Source organism: Chenopodium album, chromosome 2, assembly GCF_948465745.1.
Source record: "Chenopodium album chromosome 2, dcCheAlbu1.1, whole genome shotgun sequence".
NCBI lineage: Eukaryota > Viridiplantae > Streptophyta > Magnoliopsida > Caryophyllales > Amaranthaceae > Chenopodium > Chenopodium album.
In genome coordinates, this window is record NC_137835.1 from 4,937,004 (window position 1) to 4,960,203 (window position 23,200).

The 23,200-nt window shown below is 31.6% G+C and overlaps 1 protein-coding gene and 1 long non-coding RNA gene across 2 annotated transcripts; one reads left to right on the forward strand and one right to left on the reverse strand.

Annotated features, from left to right (window-relative positions):
• Nucleotides 1-8,625: 8,625 nt before the first annotated feature.
• LOC145580626 (uncharacterized) lies at nt 8,626-18,805 on the reverse strand. The gene is made up of 4 exons (XR_014099586.1): nt 18,686-18,805; nt 16,356-16,465; nt 12,662-12,796; nt 8,626-9,012 (listed from the first exon to the last, which is right to left on the reverse strand). It is a non-coding gene; the product is annotated as an uncharacterized LOC145580626 (long non-coding RNA).
• Nucleotides 18,806-20,406: 1,601 nt separating this feature from the next.
• LOC145567160 (uncharacterized) lies at nt 20,407-20,979 on the forward strand. Its single transcript, XM_081626399.1, has one exon. It carries the CDS (start codon nt 20,407-20,409, stop codon nt 20,977-20,979), a length of 573 nt encoding a protein of 190 aa, XP_081482525.1.
• The last annotated feature ends 2,221 nt before the right edge of the window (nt 20,980-23,200 follow it).

The window sequence follows — 23,200 nt, forward strand, 5'->3', positions numbered from 1 at the left end:
GACATAAATGTCAAAGAGCATGGTAAATTGGTAAGCAGGATTAGTTAAATGCGGCAGAGAATAGCAGATTGTGAGAAACAAAATTGGGAAAAATCAGAGGCATCACGTGTGATCAATTAGTCAATGAAAAAAACAACCTTCGTTCAGCCAGACACTGAGTGAGTGAGTGAGTGAGTGAGTGAGTGAGTGAGTGAGTGAGTTAAGTGAGTGAGTGAGTTAAGTGAGTGAGTAAGGAAGGGATGAAATGAGAAAGATAGAATGGAGGTGACCATATAGCTGTCGGCCACGAGGTATTTGTCTCTTTCTTAGTTATATGACTCCCCTATTCTCCGGGGGCCACCTGTCCATATATAACCCCTACTTGCACTACTATCAAGGCCTTATAATCATTTACACTTACAATTTCATTGAATCAGATCAGAGTAGATCATATTAGATTAGAAGATGATACGAGGTTTAGTTAAAAGTAAGTTACTACGAGGAATTATCCTAAGCTAAATTCCAAGTACACAGTAAGACATGTTTTATTGAACTTATTTTCAAGTTAGTTGATCAACTTATTTATTTAAATTGTCCCAATTCAATTTAATTCAATCCAATTCAATACATCTCTATATTACATAGTAACAAACACAAACAAAACATTAATTCAATTCAATAAATATAAACAAACGCTAAGTGTGACACTCTACCTCAAGTGAAGTGGGGTTGCATATTGTTTGCTTGTGTTAGCAAGTAAAAAAAAATGGCATATAAATATAATGTAGAAAAGGGTGGAGAGAGGGTTGTGTATGCATAGGGCAGAGAGAAAAGCGAAGCAGGAGTAACACTGACTGAGACTCTTTTCTGACCCAATTAACATAGGAATGCTCCCCCGAGTTTTTAGGGCACCTTACCTCTTAAATACAAACTTGCTCAATCTCACTCACTCACTCTTTCTCTTTCTGCTGTCCCTTTTCTCTCTGATTTCGGATCTCTCTTTATAATTCTATGACACTACTATGTCATGTGTCACACTTCACCCTGCTCCATACTCGTATTAATATACTCTTCCGGACAAAACCATATTCCATTCATGTGTTTTCCACCTCTTTTTATTAAATATTATTTGCAACGATTTGATATAAAGTAAAGAGGGAAAATATTTAATCGTTGCAAATAATATATAATAGAGGTAGTATTATTTCATTGCCTCACCAATATTTATTAGCCTTCAATTCCCTATAATCAACAAAATTTTACTAATTAATTAAATAAAGTTAGAGGGTTCAAAAGTAAAGAAGTTGCTAAATATTAGCATTGACCTTACTAATAAAGTGCTTATTGCATTCTTATGATCTATTCTTGGAGTATCCACCTACCAACCCCCTTCTCCTACATACATATATTCAACTCCTAGAACCTTTTATTTATTTTTTATTTTTATTTTAAGAAAAAAAAGCTTTGCTTCCTCCATCTAAAATGGTAAATGTATCATTAGGGGTAATGTATAGATTGGATTTTCTTTTTTTTTTTGAAAGAAATATAGATTGGATTTTCTATTTCACTTGTACTCCCCACTTATATTTATCACCTGTCCTCTATTTATTTGCTCAACTCTAGACAAAAGTATTTATGTCTAAAATCCGACTCAATCCACTATTATTCCTTTTTTTTTGACAACCCACTATTATTCCTAACAAATACTTACTTTTCAACTTTTAATTAAACTTGATTTTTGTCTATAGTTTTTATTCAAGTGGATTAGTTTGGTGAGTATTTATTAAAAAATATTTCTAAGTGTCATGTGCACAATTAATTAATGTTAACAAAAATGTGTTCATAATGACATAATCTAACTGCAAACCTAGGCAATAATTCCTAATCTAATTGCTTAGGGTTGTTAAATTCCTAATCTAATTGCTGTAAACATTCTACATAATTTTAAATTGTATTCGAATAAAATAATTAATTTACTTGATGATTTAAATATCATCATATGAAATCTCAATCTTAAAATTCTAGGAATATAGAAGTACGGATTAGCTTGAATCGGATTAGATATTACAAGTATATATGACAAATTCGAAAAACAAACCTACAGAAGAATAGTAGTCTATCAAAAGAGTACAAAGATAAAATCATTGATACAACTAACATTCATAACAATATTACTAGAATACTAGTTTCTTCTTTAATGGTACGTGGGAGTAGGAAAAAAATAGCCAAATGATACACATACTCCGATCCGAACTCTATTAGCTGCTTGATTTTGAATTTTTGATCATCAAGTTTATTTATCCTAATTTCTTGTAATTAAAGATGCGATGCATTACTAAAAATAATAGTCTTCGTATTTTCCTAACAATTGTGCTATTATTATTACGAAGTACGTACTCCGTATTATTTTAGAAAATGTAACAACAATTTTAAACTACACACGTACTATGTACATATATTGAGATTAAATAATAATGCGAGTTAGTGTTAAGGGGTAATGTTGATGTTAGTTTGACAGATCAAATAATTGCAAGCACTAAAATGCATTGTGATCCTAGAGCAAATTGGACTTTGGGTTTGAAAGTACATGTGCATTTTTGTCGTATTCTTAATACTTGTAATTAATTAACAATATCTTTTCGGTAGTCTCACTCATAACACAACAATTAACGCAACCAATAATAATGCGTCTACGGACCTTACCCATTAATTAACAATCCCTAATATGCGTCTTCAAGTCCGTCGATTAAATTAAGACCCAACATTTTTTAAGGACTTGTCCACTATGAATATGTTCAATGCAACACTAACTTTTGTGATTAATTAGTTTTTGATAAAGAGGGGAAAATATATGTTTATGTTGATAATCATCTATCTGTTCACCGACAAATTAATTAATCGATCGATAATCATATAAGTTAATGATTATGAGCCACATATGAGAAGGTGAATAAAATTTGAACTCTATTCCTTGCTAACAATGGAAAAAGCTAAGATCTCCTTCGATTTTAAAGAGTTTTTTCCATACTCATTATTTTATACTTTTTACTATATGTGATCAAGCACAACTTATATATATATATATATTTTTTTTTTTGACAAAAGCACAACTTATAAAAGGCTCAATACTCCTCACATGAATTTAACCATGTTACACATGTATTTCATATATAAGATATAAAAAATGGCTTGGGGTAAATTCATAAAAAGTGGACCACTATGAGTTCATGTATGTGTATAGGTATCATGTTATTACTAAGACATACTTAAATATGAAAGGATAATTAAAATCAAATATAGAAATATGGAAGTAAATAGAGGTAATAATAAATCGGATGACGAGGTAGTATAAGTGATAATAAAAGTCAAAGTCCAAAAATCTTAGCTCTGAGGTTTGGTCACAGAGTCATAACAATAGCGATTACTGTTGTTGTTGTTGTTGTTGTTGAGGGAATACATTAACAAGATTATATTAAATTGATTTCCGCTAAGGAAACAACTCCTTGCAGAATATTGCCAACACAAAAATAACGATTACCTAACACTGATTAATTTCAGTTCAGTTAAGTTCAGTTCCTAGTTTTTTTTTTTTTTTTTTTTTTTTTTGAAAGAGTTCAGTTCCTAATTTTCTTCTCTCATAAAATATTCATTTCAGCTCTAATTAGTTTAGTTCAATTCCAATCAATTATGTTCAGTAAATGTGAACAAACCCTTAATAAATTTTTTTCTAATTAAATGTTCAATAATGACCAAATAATCTTACTAAAACTATTGATCTGATCAAATACCCGATATCTAGATCGAATAATATTAAACCGGATATTCAGATATTTTTAACTCAGCCCTAGTCAAAATAAAGCAAAAGACAACAAAATGATACGGAGTACACCCAAAAATTTGCCATATTTAACAGATAGAAATGGTAGTAAATTTGCTCGCTAATTGACAAATAGTACCAAAAAACAAATAATACGTACTGAATCACAACAGTGTATTGTCATTTGCTTTCAATTGAAAGAAAACAAATTTAATAAGTTGAAGAAACAAAGATAAGTGGTCATTATTTTCTTAACAAAATAATAATAATTAATAATAATATAAGATATGGTGTCTTTTCTACCTTTCATAAGGAAAGGTTAATATAATGCAAATGCCTAAACCTAGGATATTAATTAGATTTTCTACAATCCAATCCAATCATGTAATGATGAGCACTTCATTTGACATAACAATCAATATTTACTATTATCAATACCTTAATTTAATCTATAGGAAAAATCATATTGGATCTAGGTAGCTGCTATACTTAGTATCATATTCAGTTTATGTTTTTCTTGTTATAGTAAGTAATTAAAAAATTAAAAAAAAAAATAACAATAATTATTAAACATTGTCAAAAGTTCTATCATATCTTATTATGTATCATTAAACAAGAATATAAGTACTATTAGAAGAGAAGTTTAAAAAATTAACTTGCTGCTTTATAAAATTAAAGTGTGTTCCATTGACATTGGAAGGTAATTAATATAGAATTTGATGACTAACTATATAGTTATATGGTAAAATAATAGTTAGTTAGATAATCCATAGTTTTTGGAAAAAGGTAGCTTCAAATAGAGGGGGATATATCATATTATGATTAGGATGAAAGTGGTCAGGTATGAATCGTGTGATACATTTATCCCAATAAAATTGTTTAACTTAGCCAATTATGTGTGATTAGAGTAATCTTTTTAATGGATATTATTTAATAATCTCTTGATTTGATTTAAGAATTATAGCAACTTCTCTTAATTACGTTTCTATTTCTAACATTTATTATTCACATAATAAAGAGAAATAGACACGTAGTTAAAGGATAGAGGGAGTCATTTGTATGAAGTTTCTTAGGGCTTGTTCTCTTCAGATTATTTTCAGTTCATTTCATTTCAGTTCATTTCATTTCAGTCCAGTTCATTTCAGTCCAGTTCAATTCAGTTCCAATAAGTTCAGTTCTTAATTTCCATCTCTCATAAAATATTCAGTTCGGTTCAGCTCCAATAAGTTCAGTTCATTTCAGCTCAACTCAGTTTAGTCAATCAGAACAAGCCTTTAATCACTATCAATGAATAAAATAAAAAATCAAGGGCTCGTTTGGCATTGTTGTGCTTTTGCGTTTTTTGTTTTTAAAATAATATGTCATAAAATGAATAAATTTTTTTTTTTTTTTGATCAAATTCAAAAATTAGTTAAACTAGTTAAAGTCATGATAATTTTGAAAACTGACAACAAAAAAGGTGAAAACTTCTTTTTCTTGTTTCTTGTGTTTTGGTCTTTTGTTTTTTAAAAAAATTAAAAACAAAAAAATATGCCAAAAAAAGCTCTAAATTTATATTTTTACAATTAGATTTTAATTCTTTGACCATAGTAACCAAATTGTAACAGAGTTTTTTTTTTTTTCCTTCAAATTTGCCTTTTGAAATTAAATTTAGACATTTATTTTTTGCGGTCAATTTGATGTTCAGGCAAGTCACAAAATTATGAAATTACAGTCTACATTGAATTCAGAAATTGGCATGTATTTCTGTTAGTCTTTGCCTTTGATTTACAGTTGTGATTACTAGTTTGGTCATTGATGTAGACATAGTGTCAAAGTCCATTAAAGTTTGTAGCATCTAATCTTTCATTTCTAGTACGCTATCTCTGTTGTTTTTATGACTCAAATCCTAGCTTGAATTATAACATTCAGACTGACCACTAATAATAAGCCAAGCTCAGTCTGAAACCCACATTCAAGGATTTGACACTAATTCACCACCTTTAATTCTTCATAAAGTACTCCTATAGTAATTTAGAATATTGAGTACTAATCATTACTATTATTGATATCCTCATATAATAAACACACGTCCTAAAATGGCATAATTTGTATATTGATCCAAAAATCACGTTATCCTAAATTAAATATCATTGCTTAAAGTTACATATATGCAACAATAAAAAACTGAAAATTCCTCATACTCCATAAGTCTGTAAGGCTGTAACTAAATTTAATCTATCGGTTGGGCCATAAGTTGTATATTGATCCAAAAATCACGTTATCCTAAATTAAATATCATTGCTTAAAATTATACGGTATATATGCAACAACAAAAAACTGAAAATTCCTCATACTCCGTAGGTCTAAGACCGTAACTAAATTTTAATGTGTCAATTGAAATATCGAATCAATAGAGAGAATATATGAATACATCATGTGTAACAAAGAAATGAGACCCAAATATTATAAATGTACATGTCCAAGGACAAAATTAAAAGAAGGTTAGAATTTTATGTCTAGTTGAAAACTCATAAAACATTTAAATATTTGAAGAATATGGAAAAGGCATCAGCATAAAATTGACAAGCACGTACGAGTACATAACATTCCGAGTTTCCGACCAACAACTTTGATTAATTTTTAATCTGGCCTTTCAGATTGCTTGTAATATAATTAAGCCAACTTGTTAATATTAAACTCAATTTTAATGTACGATCAAAGGACGGTAATCTATTCGTTTAAGAACCGGGCCCACCTCTAATAACTTTATTATTCAGTCACAAACCTTACAGCATAGATTCCATGAAGATGATTTAGACCATTATTAATTTCTTAATCAACGGAACGAACAAAGGATTTCATTAATCAAATTTAATAATCATTTTGAACATAGAAACAAACAGTAATCCACGCGGACGACAATGACCACTAATTACTCCTACTACTTTAGTTTGCATCTTTTATGTAACGCCACTAACAACTACGAAGTTTATAATGTACAACAACCTGTCATGTGGAACGACTATTGAATTGGGTTGGATTAGATCATTTCTAAGTTTTAAGCCATGGGTTGATGTAACAAGTTGATAACCATTCGATTTCATTATTTTCATGCTCCAAGGTATTAGATAAAAACATTAGTTTGTAGTTCGATGTTACAAGTTGACCCTAAGTCCCTAACCCTAAATCTAAACCAAGCCAAATTTTAAAAGTTAAAAGTCAAATATAGTATGGGTCTTGCCTCATGCCGAACTCACACGCCTGGTGATGGCTAGGCTCGACACAGGTAATGTGCCATTCCTAGACAAGTTCGATCCATCGCGATCATTACCTCCTCTTGCTTTACCCTATCAAGAAGTATTAAGTCCATCACTTGAACAACTAGAACAAGAAAATAATTTCAGTAAACTCAATAATTTTGTCACTTTAAGTGGAAAACAAAAGTCTCCGACTCTAGTTTTGGTTATACAATAGGGAAAATACAGGGTACAATCGCCTAGTTGTAAGTTGTAACGGATAAGTATACAATTATACTATACATTAAAAAGGAGGACAAAAATAAAGTATACAAAACTATATGCCCAACATTTGCAGAGAAACATAATTCTATAGTCCAAACAAATTAAATAAAAGCAGTAACATATTTAATATGTCTCACAATCATAAGGAAGAGACCAATAACTTCCATATGTATATATAAATGCCCTCTTAATGTTTCTAAAAATAGTAAAGTATATTTACAAATTAATTATTTGACTGAAATTTTAGAAATCCAGTTAACAACACACCTTCATAAAAGTCACTAAATAATGCAAATCTAGATCTTTAAGCTTCTTTTTCAAATATCTAATAGAGAAACAGTCGATCATGTGCCAAATAAAAAGAAGAAAAAATTAAGACTAATTAACTTCAAATAACATAGCTTTTGTGTTACTTTATTTATCTAAATTGACTATTTGAGATCCAGCATGCAAATCTTTGACCTTGATTGTTCTTTTGTTTTGTTATACAAATATATACAAGTATATTGTAGTTTAATTTAACGCAATATAAATGTGCAACTTAATATAATAAAGTAGAAGATTTATGCAATCTTGGAAACCATATAAACTTCAATTAGAAGCCAAAGGCCGACAGAGTTATCGATTTTTTTTTTTTTTTTAACAATTTAAATTACAAATAAGACTAATAAATTTAAATCAGTTCAGTTAAAGAGATGGTTAAAAAAAAGAAGGTTACATTCTGTGCAAAATGAGCTCAATAGGAGTAATACTTCCACGACGATTTATACAAGACTATATAAAGACATAATATGAACTTATGAGAATAAGTTCTCTCCAAGATCAAAACATGAAAAACACCTAAATATGAATTTTGAAGTACTATACAACGTATTCATATTGAAAATTAATAAAACTATGATATAAAATTGAAATTGTCAAAAACAATGACGTCTAGAAAGTTCTGCAATGTCAACTTTCAAAGCTAAGCCCATGATGCTCGGACAGGTATATAATTAAAACTGCAAGCTCTATTATTTTAGTATATAATGCAACACATAATAATTGATATAATGAATTATTAATAGTATAATAATAATAATTAATTGCTTGGTCAAACATAATTTAAAAAGAAGTTTTTGGTTGAACAATTGGGCTAATCAGCCAGCTTAGACACTTCTTTAGGCGGCGACAAGGGTTCATGAAGCAATGATGTTGTAAGTAACAAGAATTTGGCTTATAATGTCACTCATCATGCTTTTAATCTTCAGTTTTAAGACTGCTATTATCTTGATGATAATAAGAATTTATCTAGTATTTTTTACATAAAACCTAAGTAACATAGATCATCCAAGAATGAAAAAATCAATACTTTATACTTTAGAGTATGTAGAACAACAACATAATCTACCCAAAACAATACCTTCTTGTAACCTAGATTCAATATACCAGTTAAAGATACACACCCTCTATTCAAAGATTAATGATAAAATTAAATACTCAATCTTATGTTACTCAAACTCGCCAAATGTGCTGGAGTTGTAAACAAAGTTGAACAACAATACATCTAGGTCCCTTAGATATATTAGAGTAGATTTTGTGACTTTAACTCTCAATAGACACTTTGAAGATGAGATCCTCTTACTTAATCCTGACCTCACCGTATAAGCTCTGATTGAGCTTGGGATACTTTTAGGGTGAGATGCCTCACCCAACCCAAGTGCGCTTCCTTACCTAAAGAACCAAAAAAAAAAAATGCTACTTTTAGAAGATTGTTCAGGATCAAGACAAGTATTTTGTCACATAGGGACTACATGGGCATGACAAGGTAGGTAAGAGTATATCTAAGTAACAACACAATACCACATTGTCTATTTATGAATTTATTGCACTAGTACTCCACTGAACCTATTCACCGAGGACAAATTCTACACCTAATAAATCAAACATGAGCCCTTTAGCAATTTTTATACATAAAAATTTTTAGTCAATTCAGTTGAAACTTCCATTTGTTTTACAAAAATTGCATTATATATAATTGATATTATAAAATGACCTAGAATGTCATACTGATTACATTCATACTCCAAAAGGATTTATATTTGGGTTCAAAAACAAATAGCTGAAACAAAGGGTATAATCAAAGGGAGAGAACAAATTATAGGAGACAAATAGAAACAAAGTGACAATAACAATATCATGTTCTTGTGAAACAAGAAAGAATTCCTTGAAATGAACAAAATTTAGTAGTTTACATCTCAATATTCAAGTCTAACAGACTTCAACAACCAGCCCTAGTCAAGCTGCAGCCTAGAAACAAGTTCCAATATATATAAATGAAACAAGTTGGCAACCAAAGCAAATAGAAAGGATATACTCTTATATTTAATCAAAGTTAAACAAATAAGAGCTCCTTATTATGAAGCACAAGAAAGAAAATGAGAATTCATGATGAGTAAATGAGAACCTAACTCACAAAATGACAACATAAGCTCAAGAGTCTAGGCATCTTCCCTCATGACCAATACCACAAAGGGGAGACCAACTATAGAGGAGAGTTGAAACTAACATTGCGACGGTATAATTAGAATCTCTACTCTGATAAAAAATCGTGTAAGCAATCGATGTAACAAATGTAAAATTAACTTCGAAAGACTTTACTTTGACACTTTTTTCTTTTAATTAATAGTGGTTGCGTTCCTCATCTCAATTGTCTATTAGTAATTCTTAAACGCGTATAATTATATCTCTAATCCAAATAAGTAAATACTCTTGCAAATTATAATTTCTCAACCATGGGATTATAAATCATAAGAAGCCAAAATAATAAAGCTCAATTAGCAAACTTCTAAAAAATAACAGAAATCCATAGAGCTAAGATTACCTTTTGTATTGTAATCTATCCTTTTAAAAAAAACTTTATAGGGTTAGGCATGTGAGCACGTGCGGCTCAAGGAACGTGAGAATCTAAAAGAATGGAGGGGGTACTTGCATGTGCCCTGTTTTAATGATTTGTTGGTTTTCGATATCAAATTTTTACCCTTTCTTTCCCTCTCCCACGCTCCCACGTGACAGCAATTCAATAGCTGTTCTAATTCTGTGGGCCCAAACACCACTTGTCAGCCTTTTATTCCATTGGCCCATTAAATAGGCCCGTCTAACTATTTCCTCACTCTTCTGGTTTCCCTCCTAAAAGGGGGCGTAGGAGGGGGCGTTTGGTTGGTGTATTTTTTTGAGTTGGAAACGGATTCGATTAAACCAATACCGTTATCATGTGTTTGGTTTGAAAACATGGTAATAATTACCATTACCTAAGGGTAATGATTACCCCTTATTTATTACCTCTCAAAAATTTGGGGTAACAAATACCCTTACCCTCCTCTTAACAAATACCCTTTCTATGGTTAAACCAAACAAATGAAAAGATAATAGCTAAATGATTCATTTCCCCCCTCTTATTTGTTTCCTTTCCACTCCGTTTCCACTTTTCAAACCAAACGCTCCCTTAATCCCTAAATATCAAATGAGTTGATCAAATTGACTGAAACAAGTGACTTCTTTTTTCTTCTTCTTTTTTTTTTTTTTTTTTTTTTTTTTTTTTTTTTTTTTTTTTTTTTTTGCATCATTCTACTATACTTTGTGAGTTTGTGACCCCCTTTTGTTAAGGAGCTTTATATAACAAGCCATGTTGTGTCTCGATATTCCATTTAAATTTATTGACTCATATATGTATTTCTTATCACCTATCTAAACTTATACTCGTATTTTTTTTTTTTCTTAAACATGTTATTTTATAGTAAAAAAGAGCAAAGCCATAATATTTCATTAACTTCCACTGACGAAATGTTCTAGCTATGCCATAATCACAAAAAGCAGTATACGTATGACATAAGTAGCATACGGAGTACATGGCTAGCAAATCAAAGTAAAGCAAATAAACCAGTTCCTTGTACAGCTGAACAAGAGCTCATATTATGTGAAAATATTTAGATTGAACCATTTGCTCTTTGTTGATTAAATGAGCAATTGACCCCGCCTGGGTATATATAACAAATTATGTACGAGTACTATACTTAAGTTTATCCATGAGGTGCTTATAAAGTTCTAATGTATCAATTTAATATGTACTCGTATCTAAGATGCAGACACTAAGTGTAATGAAAAAATTAGAGGCTCTAAATTAATCAGCAATTCAATAGAGGTGAATTTACGAGATTAATGTGTTAGCTTGGTTAAATGAATTTAGGACACACACTCGTCAAGAACGTAGTGAGTTGGAACATATATAAGCCTAAGTGAAGTTCCATCCAAAAACCAATTAACAATAGTTATCTTCTCCGATATGGGATAGTTTACAACAGTTTTTCTCTCATCTTCTCCAATGCCCTTGTAGGACGGAGAAGTTTTAAGTTAATCCATCCTAAACTTAGACCTAGCAAAACACAGATTTTAATTAATTAAAGTTAACTAAAAGACAGAAATCTATACAAATTGTTATACTTACAGTCTTATACCATGTTATTCCCCATTATATTAGGCTATTTATCCTTGAAGTTCGTGACCGTAGTTTTTCTCCTAAGTATAGAGGTTGGGATTTACCGCATCAAATAATAAGTTATTATTAACTCCGCCAGTGGGTTTCCCGCTACCAATCCCAAGCCTAAATAAAGGAGTAGGGTTACAGTAGGCCAAGGATATCACATCCCTCGATATGAGCCACAATGATGACCCTCCTAATAAATTCTCATGTTAGTTTATATAGCTCACCCCACTTATGGGATTAAGACGTTCAAGCAAGAAAAAAAAGTTCCTATTCTCATTTATGTTGTAAAAAAAGAATCCATCCAGGGGCCAATGCCTATAAATATATTATCTACGGATAAGCCTAGCTCATCATCAAGCAGAGTCCTTATCACCTTAATGTATTTTAACCTAATCACACCCACAGTGCACTACCTAGATAAGTCCCCAACTAAGCTTGCATCATGCACCAAAATTAAACTTTGCATCGTGAGGTTTAAACTTTGTATAATAATTACCTCTATCCAATCACAAAGTAGGTTCAAAAGCAACTTCATTCATGAGATTAAATAGCGACAGATGTACAAATATGTTACTAATCATGTGGTTACATAGATACTTTATGTACCTTTGTACTTACAAATGTAATGCTTAAGATAAGATATAATTTTAGTAATAAAGAAACACATTATGGGCAAAATAAGAGAAAATTATGTCTAGTTTGACGGCAGATGCAAGTGGAAGGTTTCGCCAAAAGTGATTTCAAATAATCAAATTACATAATGATATTGGTGCAGCTATCAGAAGTTATATATATATAAGTTGGTAAACTAAACATCAGTTTTTGATAGAATATGCCTACCTTGTACGATGATATATCAAGATAGGAGTCTTATCAAGAGGCACCAGAACTCGAGCTTTTGTAGTAAAATAAGTTACCATCCGTGTGTGTTGTCCTTGTCGATTCATTACAAAAGGAGCTCATGATATACGTATCCTGAAAGGAACAGAAACCAAACCCATTATTCATTAACAGCCAATTAATCAACAGATGAAATGGTAAAGTAGACAATTAAATTAGCATAAACTAATCTTGGACACAGATATTAGAGCATATTATAGTTAGCTTATCGGAAAAATAAACGTCAAAAAGAAGGGGCCTCTTTCTTTCTCATAAAGCACAACTGAATGCCTTTTTTCGTGGTGTGGAATTGGACTGAGAATGACGAGTAAAAATGCTGTTTCCTTGTAAAGCATCAATTCTTTTGTCCCAAATACGATTGTTATAATAGTGGATAACTAATGGGTAGTAATATATGCCAATAAAGGGTTGCAGCTAAGGAGGGCTTGTCAAGGGTAACACAACTGCACTGTGTTACTAGTACTCGAAGATGATTAAATATCCAAGTGTCATACTTGGATAATTTATGAAAAAAATTCGAAATTACAGGACTAAACTAAAGTATCCATACTCGTGTAAAAGTGTCAAGAATCTCTTAAGTGTGAAGTGAAATGAAGAGTCCAAATAACATAGCATTTCTACAGAAAATCTTGAAACAAGGATAGGCAAACTTTGCTACAGATTATTTCGAATTTCTAAATGTAGAAAAGTCATTTAAGAAAACTGACACAACAACAATATGGATAAGTATTTCAGCAAATGCCCGTAGACTTTAGAACTAATATGGACAAGTATAACTTTTAATTAATATGAAGTATTAGACATTTAGACTCACAGCTACAAACATCAATCATCACTGAGTTGAGGTGTGGTTGGAGAAAGAAGTAAAAGTGACCTTCTGTACTTAATAACACTGTTAGAAACACGGCCTAATCCTCTAATAAAAATGTTGAAGAATTTAAGTTTTATATGATTGTTAGTTTCTTAATACCTATCCAATCCAACAATAAGGAATTTAAACTGCTGAAGTCGGACAAAGAGTGGATCATAGCAGTGAGGCTAGTTAGCCTTAGGGGCAGATCGTGCTGCCATTAGCCCAATTTCACTGAAATATTTTAGTCTAATTACCCAATATAACTTCCCTAGCACAATGTCAACTGCAGTATAGCAAAATGGAAGTCAGCTAATCAGCTCCAACTTAATGGCAAGCATAGCTACTGCTTCATTTCTTAAAATAATGGATATTACAATAATAATCCGGTAGATGAATCCAAGAAAGCTCTCCATTATATTTCGTAATAAGTAATTTCAAAGTTCCTAATACAGATATTAAGAAATTCCATTATCTGCAAACACCAATTTATTTTAATCAAAGAATGCTTTAACTACTGCTTAACATCACTAGTAGGATATAGAGGCCTTTAAATTTGCAGAGGAGAAGCTTGGGCAAGCTGTTTTTAGTGGTTTCCGTGCTGCTATCTTCTGCGAGGATTAATATTACAAAATATAATTTACTTGAAGCGATTGAGGATTTTATATAAGTCAGCCATAATGTCTAAAATATCAAAGAATGCACTATTAATTAAGATCGGGGATTTAAGGCCTACAAGTCTAGTTATTGGGGTCCTTATTGGGGAGTTCAAATAAGATTTTGACTTTAAAAAACTTTTATGGAGGTTCCACATAATCAGATGCAGCAGAAGTAGATATTAAGATGAATATGATGCCAGGAAGTGAGGAAAGATGGTGCTCTTCTCTACTTGAAGTTTTAGAAGGCATACGTGAAAACATACGAGTATGCAGCAAGGCCTATAGCATTGTTTCACTGTGATCACTTGGAGATTACTGAAAAAGTAAGGTTCTGAGCTTATCTATGGGAATAGGATTAACATGGATAGATTTAGTGTGAGTTTTGTGGATTGTATTCTTCCTTTCAAGATGGTTGTCTTTCCTCTTAAAATTAGTTCAGAAGTACATGATTTCATATTGAGAAAATATCTAAGGGATTAACTTGTTTGGTAGAAGAAGGGGGGGGGAGAGATATCTTGGATTTGGGAAGTGGGGGTTCATGATTTTTGTTTCTACTTGTATTGTCTAGTTCTCAGCTTCTCGCACATATAGTTCTCTTTTTTATTAAGAAAAAAAGGGGGCGCAAAAGGTAGAGGATGGAAGAAAGTGCTGTTCCTCTGGTTTGGACTTTGATCTACAAACCTAAAGAGGTAAATACCTGAATAGATCAGTGATAACTGATAGAGCCAAACTCCTTGTGTTACAGAAATGACCTAAAGTAAATAAGACATTGGCAGATAAGCTTAAGGGGGACTTCAACTCAACAAAATCTTCCTCTACAAAACCCTTTGAAAATTATCTCAGAAGTTTTATTGGATTTTTTCTCCTTTAATTCAATTCACATAATAATCAGAACCAATACGGAGCATATGCACGAATAGTAATCAACCAAAATTCAGGCTTTACAATAATTGCCTTTTTTCTCGGATGTTAGGGACAAATTTGCAGTTTAAGAAGTTCTCTGTTAAAAGGTGTGCAGTAGATGAATTCCCCTACTCCATTCTAGCCTCTTTCCATAATCACAAGAAAATCTATGCAAATAAACAGTCTGTAAACAGCAACTACAAATTCTGTCAAGACAGTTAGGGGGAATAGGGGCAGAAAATATTGTCATTGACATCAAAAATTGGACGCCAAGGCTGGTTTATGATACCAACATCTGGTAATCTGAAGTAATTGTAAGATGGAAAATGAAGGGCTAACGTCATTTGGATATTGTGCAGCTGATACAACAATGGTTTGTAGACTTTTCACGAAGGTATCAGGAAAAACCCTATATTTCTCTAAAAAGGCTTAATCTCAGATGATCTATGTCTGTTACTACTTAAAATGGCCTTTTTTTCATTAGCATTTCACCAACCAGCTGAAGTGTGCTGACTAGAATTCTATCTCCAACTTCATTATTCAGATAATACAATTTACAAACATAAGTCGTACAAACAATGTGCTTCTCATAAGTCATCACAGTGTGGAACCTTAAAATGGTCAGGTCGTCTCCAAATTTGATTAAGTCAGTTTTTAGGCAAGTGAAACAAATGGAAAACATAGACAGAGCATCCAAGATTTCTACCATTCCCCACCAAAACTTTCATGCGGGGTCAATGGGTCATATTCATAAAAAAATTTAGGTTACAACTAGCATCCTTTACACCTAGTGTTTCAAATAAAGATTAGGGATCTTCCATGAGACCATGTAGGCTCAGTTTCTTTTTAAGCTGCTCTAGGAAAATATGTATTGAGAACAAAGATCCCATACCACTTTTGAAAGTCAGTCTCCAAAATGTACAATATAAAGCAACATCCAGCCTTAAAGAAGTCACCATAGTGATAACCAAATCACCACACTGAAAGTTAGTATTGTATATTATATAAGGCCAATAAACAAGCCATCTACAGATCTCCCATGATGCAATCACACCGGAAAAAAATATTAAGAACAAGCAATTTTCTACCTTCAAGTGTAGCAAACATATTATAAATTCAATAGAATTAAAATAATGGATCATACATGAAGATCCTTTTCTATCAATAAATATTATGGAGTAGACATTTTTATAAGAGCAAAAGTCTAGTTATTAGCACCTACCAGTAGTGGGTTTCAAATGCATGATATGCTTCCAGTAGAAGTTATGTGGGAAATTTGAGGAAGACTAGACTATGATTTTGTCCCATGTTCTTACTTTTTGATGAAAACACCTGAAAACCAATCAGAAACAAAAGTAAATTTCTATATGTAGAAAACCAAATCCAACAACTAGAAAGTTCATATAACATAAAACATCAAGCAAATAAGAGTAGATGATGATTCTATAGTTGAGAGCAATGTACAAGAAGAGTGCTTATTCAAACACTTAACATAATACTTAAATCAATTAAGATGAAAAAAATTATGTGGAAATCATGCTGTGAAACTAGAATAGCTTGAGAGTTACTATTCTTACTAGAAGTTGAAAAAAGTATTGCGACATAGGAATTTTTTTTTTAAAAAGAAAGAAATAAAAAACACTGTATTGCAGTTCAGGAAGGGCAGGTCTTTCATGAAAACCAAAAAATTCAAGCATAGATCATGTTACAAGTACTGGATACTACAAATTGAGAGTAGAATATGAGATACACTAGCGCTTATTGGACACGAAAATCCAATCATACCCTATATGCTATATCAGTGTTGTTGGCATGAAAAGCTACAGTGTCATAAGATGGAAGGAAAGAAGCAAGGAAAGTACACAAGAAATAAAAGTACAAGGAAAATTCCAACGTCGTACAAAGAGAACTCCAACCCTTCCCTACTAAGATTTAGATTAACCTTGAGTTTGATGACTTCAATTAACCTGATAATTTAGATTTCAACACTCGTACATAAAGCATACATAGCAATGCGTATGCTACACCTTTAAACATTTAAATTCAACAATCCTCAATACTAGTGCTACTAATGCAACTCAAAATCATTCCAAAGTTTTCCTTAGCTGTGCACAATTTTCTCCATTCTTTTGCATCGAGCACGCTCCAGTCAGGGGCGGACCCATGAAGGAACAAGGGGGGACCATTGTCCCCCCACTTTCGGGAAAAAAAAAAATAGAGGAAAAAAAAATTTAGGAAAAAAAATAAAACTGGAAAAATAGTTATATAAAATTGAGTGTAAAAATAAACAAGAAGTTTGCCTTAGCTAAGTTGGTCGTGGGCTAAAAATAATATGTCAAGGGGCCCAATTTCAGGTTTACCTAGATGGGTTCGATTCCTCCTTGTAACATCATTCATTTTTTTTAATTTTTTTAATTGCTTTTACCACCTCCATAAAAAAAGTTTTATTTTACGACCACATAAAAAAAAATAAAAAATAAAAAAAATTCTTTATTTTAACCAAACCACTCGACTACTCCCTTATTCCTATTTCCCAACCACGAGGCACGAACCACCACCCACGCGACCACGAGTCACGGACTGCAGCGAGCATCTTCGTCAAATGTTTGCTAAGAAATTAACATCACAAGATAATATGGCATTTGAATCCCCCTTGTAACATCACTCCTTTTTTTAGGGAGGGTGTTTTATTTCAACCATACCACTCGACTACTCCCTTATTCCTATTTTCCAACCAAACCCAAATTACTTGTATTGTGTACCCGTTTTTTTTAAATAGGTTGATGTTAGTTGAATTATCGAAATTGTCCCCCCATTGTCAAATTTCTAGGTCCGCCACTGCGCTCCACTAACATATAAGAGCATATGGTAGCCTAATCTCTAAAATTCAATCCCAATTGAGTTTAATTGCACCATTCATTCATATAAAACTTCCAATTTACTATTCATCTTCAAAACATTACATAGCATCAAAAACAAGTACACAACCGCAAAAAATTTCGTCTTAAATTCTGGTGACAACGAATAAATGACAAAATCATTACTTGACTTATATAGAACGAAAATTGGCAAAATTGAACAACCATTTTTCATCATTCCTGGAATACCCTAAGATTGTAAATGTTTTTACTATATAAATTGGCAAAATTGAACAACCATATTTCATCATTCCTTGAATACCCTAAGATTGTAAATATTTTTACTAAATAAATTGGCAAAATTGCTAGTCAATATTCAATCTTTTGCCCATATTATAACTCAACAAAGAACACTGTATCATAATTTCATGGGAAAAATAAGTATAATGATATAAACTAAGCAACAAGAACATATCAACTCTAAAAAAAACAAATTAATTAAAGGGTACATTTTCAATTATAAATTATAAACTTCAAATAAAATACGGAGTAATAAATTATGAAAACAATTAAGGAAATGAAGAAATATAATGAAAAAAGCAGAGACGGGTAAATTACAGGGAAAAAAAATGAGAAGAAGAAAAAAGCGAAAATGACAAAACAAATTAGGAAGAACAAAAGAGCGACAGATTACCAAATTGATGCGCAGTTGAAGATTTTTCAGAAGGCTGAGATATACGGAATAGCAGACCAATTCCCATTACTTTTTATTTCCCTCCTTTTTCTCCTTAAGCTTATGACGCTCCCAGCCCCAAGTAACCCAACCATCTCTTGAACCAATTTTGAGAGAAGACTGTTCTAACCCTCGAGATTTATAGACCGGGCATAATTAAACCCCAATGGCTTTTAATTATGAAAAAAACAAAAATGTCGCGTGTTAGTCACGTCAAAGGGTAAGTGTAATTTATTAAAACCTATTGGAATGTTAGAAATCAAGGAAAGGAAATGACATTTAGGAGTTACGAGGTTGTTTTCAAAAAAAAAAAAAGGTTACGAAGTTGTTTACCTATTCAAAATCGAGTTAAAAACCGGAAATTTAAAATTAAAGAGTTGGAGACTAGTTTGGTTATGCTAAGACTGGACTGGTGGACTCTGACTAAACTATTCAAAACTATTGTTATTCTATTTGGTCCAGTCAAGTTCGAGGATAGACTAGTTTTTGAAATGAATACCTCTTTTGGAGGCATTGTTTTTAGGTTTGACACTTTTCGTAACATAACTCTATGAGGCCAGACCAATTTTAACAATTTTTATCATCAAAGTGGGCACAAGTCGGATTGTGCAATTTCACGCGACATATTAAGGGTCTTGTTCTCAAATGAGTCGTGAATGAAAGGAAGGGGCAAAGCTACGGGCATAATTTGTAAAAATAAGCAAAGTGTCAAATAGACTCGTATCAATTTTCCATAGTGAAGCCCATGCATGGAGCCACGTAACATGTCGTGGCGAATTATGTTGTTCCAACAAGCTTAATACTTTACTATTAGTTCATAATTTGTAAAAAAATAAGCAAGATAATACAGTGGCCAACTTATGGTACTCGTGTTGGGTTCATGTCAAATTTGATTTGAAAATAACGTATATATATGCACGGTTCATGGTCGATCGATGGTCCATATGCATATCTCTGGTGGCATGTCAAGTACGCTGCACGACTTAAAAGCAATACCGATGGAGTAATAATATGGAACAAGGATAGTCCCAAATTAAATCTATGGCTAGTACTTATCTCTAAGATGTCCCTTCGTTTCCTCTATCCAAGATTCGGACCTACCTCTTGTAAATGAAACGGGGACCAACAAAAAACTACTACTACTACTCCATTACATTCAATAAACTTGAATAATTTCTAGGGTTTCATTACTTTCATACAATATATATATATATATATATATATATATATATATATATATATATATATATATATATATATATATATATATATATATATATATATATATATATATATATATATATATATATATATATATATTTATAAATAAAATCTATGTCTACATCTTTCACTAGCAAGCCCATTCCTTAATTCACTGCAAAACCCCTCAAGTAGCAAGTAACATTTTGTCATTCTAACATGTGAAATTTTATCATCTTACAAATTGAAATGTACACTTTTGATAATTCCATGGAAAAATAATGTTGCTCCCACTAACTATGTGCCCTTCTTTTTTTTTTTTTTTTTTTTTTTTTGTTGACTACTACCCTTATTTGAGAAACTATATTATATATTCTAACAATTAGCTACCCAAGAAAAACAAATAATAAAAGCCCTAAATTTATGCATACACACCCTTAAAACTTCTTCAAAAGTTCAAAACACATTAGATTATATAGCAAATGTGGAGATCATCAAATAATATGAAGGGTGTAAGTATGATTGTTAAAGAAGGAGAAGGAGAAGACACATGGGAGCTAGCTCGCGCGTTCGCCGAGGATACAAGGAGCACCATGGATACAAACTGGCCACCAAGGTCATACACTTGCACCTTTTGTAAAAGAGAATTCAGGTCAGCACAAGCTCTAGGTGGACATATGAATGTCCACCGCCGTGACCGTGCTCGTCTTCACCATCAGTCCACCGTCCAGTCCCAAGCCCAGGCCCAGGCCCAAGCCCGCTCCATGGTGTCTAGTCCAACATCATCTCTCTTCTATCAAGTAGCTAATTGTAGAAGTAGTACTAATAATTTTGAGGTTATGCCTTCTAATAGTAGGTGTAGTAATTATATTGGTATGCAAGTTAATGAGATTTCACAAGGGGTTATTAAGGTTAATAATCATGAGGAAAGAGCACCCATTGAAGAACTCGATCTCGAGCTTCGCTTAGGACATATACCTTTACCAAGACCTTCAGCTTCACATGAGAATTTTTTTGAGAAGAATAGTAATGTGTCTGTTCTTAACTTTAGATGATGATAAGATAATGTTTGTAATTTTCCAAAAAAAAAAAAAAAAAAAATCCTAAAAATAATAATAGTAATCAATATTAAATGGTTTGATTAAGTAGTACATCTATAAGCTTATGTATGCTCTCTTTTTGTGTATTTAGTTTGTTTATTAATGTAAAATTTTCCTAGAGCAAGAATAGCACTTTTTAGATTGTATTTGTTTAATTTGGAGTTTTAAGTTTATAGATCTAAGGGTTTAATTTGCATAAAAAGTTTAGAGCAAATCATTCTGATTACAGACTAGTACAATGAATAGTCTTCAAATCAATTGAAATCTTAAATGTTCTTGGATTCTCTCATTCTTCTCGGAAGATTTCCTATACAACAGTTGCATTCATTCTTCAATTATCGATAGTGGCATGGTGCAATTTTTGTCACATCTTTTGAAAAATAGATCAAGGGTTTGAGCTAGGAAACTAAGGTTGATTTAAATTAAAATTTCTAATTGGATGAAAGATCATATCATTTGATGTGTCACATAAGTAATACTTTTTGTACAATGATTACATCGGATATATACATAATATTAAAATTTATTATATACATACTGCTAGGTTTTCTCTAACAATACAATGTTAAATTAAAGACTAAAGTTGTACGTAATTCATATATCAAGCTAGTACGGAGTAATTACATATATATTATAATGTTGAATAGTTTTGTTTGTGTACAGTTTCAAGCTGAGAAAACTTCTAGTTCTGATATACTCCATAATAAACCAAAATATACTTAGCTTCTACTATATTTGTGTAACGTAACAATTTTCATATATAGTTCGACGACAATCAATTAGGTTAAAAAGATGTTCTTGTCGATTGTAATTTGTAATGCATTAGGTCATTTAATCTCTCTGTACATGGTGTTGTTTTGTGGTGCTAATAAGACTATTAATTCTATAATTAGGTTTATATTCATTTCATTGAACCCCCCATTTAGGGACCCCATACCCCCTCCTCCAAAAAAGAAAAAACATATGAAAAAAGAAAAAAAAACACACACACACAATTAATTAGTACATTATGTTCAGTGTCCTAATCAATGTAGATAGGTAACTATCCTATTCAAGGAGTTGTCAATTTGAGAAGGTGACAGTTTTTCTTGTTAATTTTAACATGATCATATGGATGATAAAACGAAGTAGATCGATTTAATAATACAGGTACTTTCTCCATCGTTTCCTAATAAGTTCTAGTTATTATCATAGAAGTTGATATAATTTTGATATTATTTGTGAGACAATTACTGTCTAAAATAACAGTCAATAATAATCATCATACAACTTAGCTCCGACTACATTTGAATCCGACCAGGGTCGCACGCCTGGCTATGATGGATGAGTCTCCCAACAAGAGATTCTGTATACGTTGAGGTCCAAATCCAAGACCATCCTTAAGCCCCGGATCAAGTTGCTTAACACTTGAGCCAACTCTTGTCGGTATCAATGCCAAATACAAGTACTCCTATGAAGCTTTATAACTTATATGCAAATGATGAAAACTAAGGTAGCACCACAAAAGTAGTAAATATAAAATTGCATGGGTTTGAGTGACCACAGTGTTGATATTGATAGAGAAGAGAAATGTTAGGATGCACTGTCCTTTTCTTTCTTTCTGCTTTTTCTGAAAGATAGCATTGCACTGTCAACGTATATATGTCTCTAATTTGTTTTCTGTCATATCTATATATTATACAGTATGAATTAGATCGAGTATGAATTCATATATCCGTGGGCATCATTTAGCTTATGAAATCATTGTACATGCATATTCACAATAATAAATAGACATCTTTATTTATTTATTTTTTTTTATTAATGATACAATGAATAACCATGCATACACTAGAATAATACTAGATCAACTTCGACTATACTAGATATAATTCTTGTCCCGAAGTTTCACCAATGAGGCAATGACTTTGAGATTATAATCAAGGTCAAACATGTACCGCCTGATAGATTGGACAACTAATTAAACTATTCATTAGTTCTTCTACATTATATGTATAATACGATAGATTTAGGCCCTGTTTGATTCACCTTAATTTTGCTGAACTTAAATTATTTTTACTGAACTGAACTTATTTTTACTGAACTGAACTTAATTTTACTGAACTGAAATTATTTTTACTGAACTTAAATTATTTTTACTGAACTGGAATTATTTTTACTGATTTTCTATTATAAT

Excerpts from the sequence above, each read along its gene's own strand:
- LOC145567160 (XM_081626399.1), top strand. The coding sequence starts at position 20,407 with ATGTGGAGATCATCAAATAATATGAAGGGTGTAAGTATGATTGTTAAA.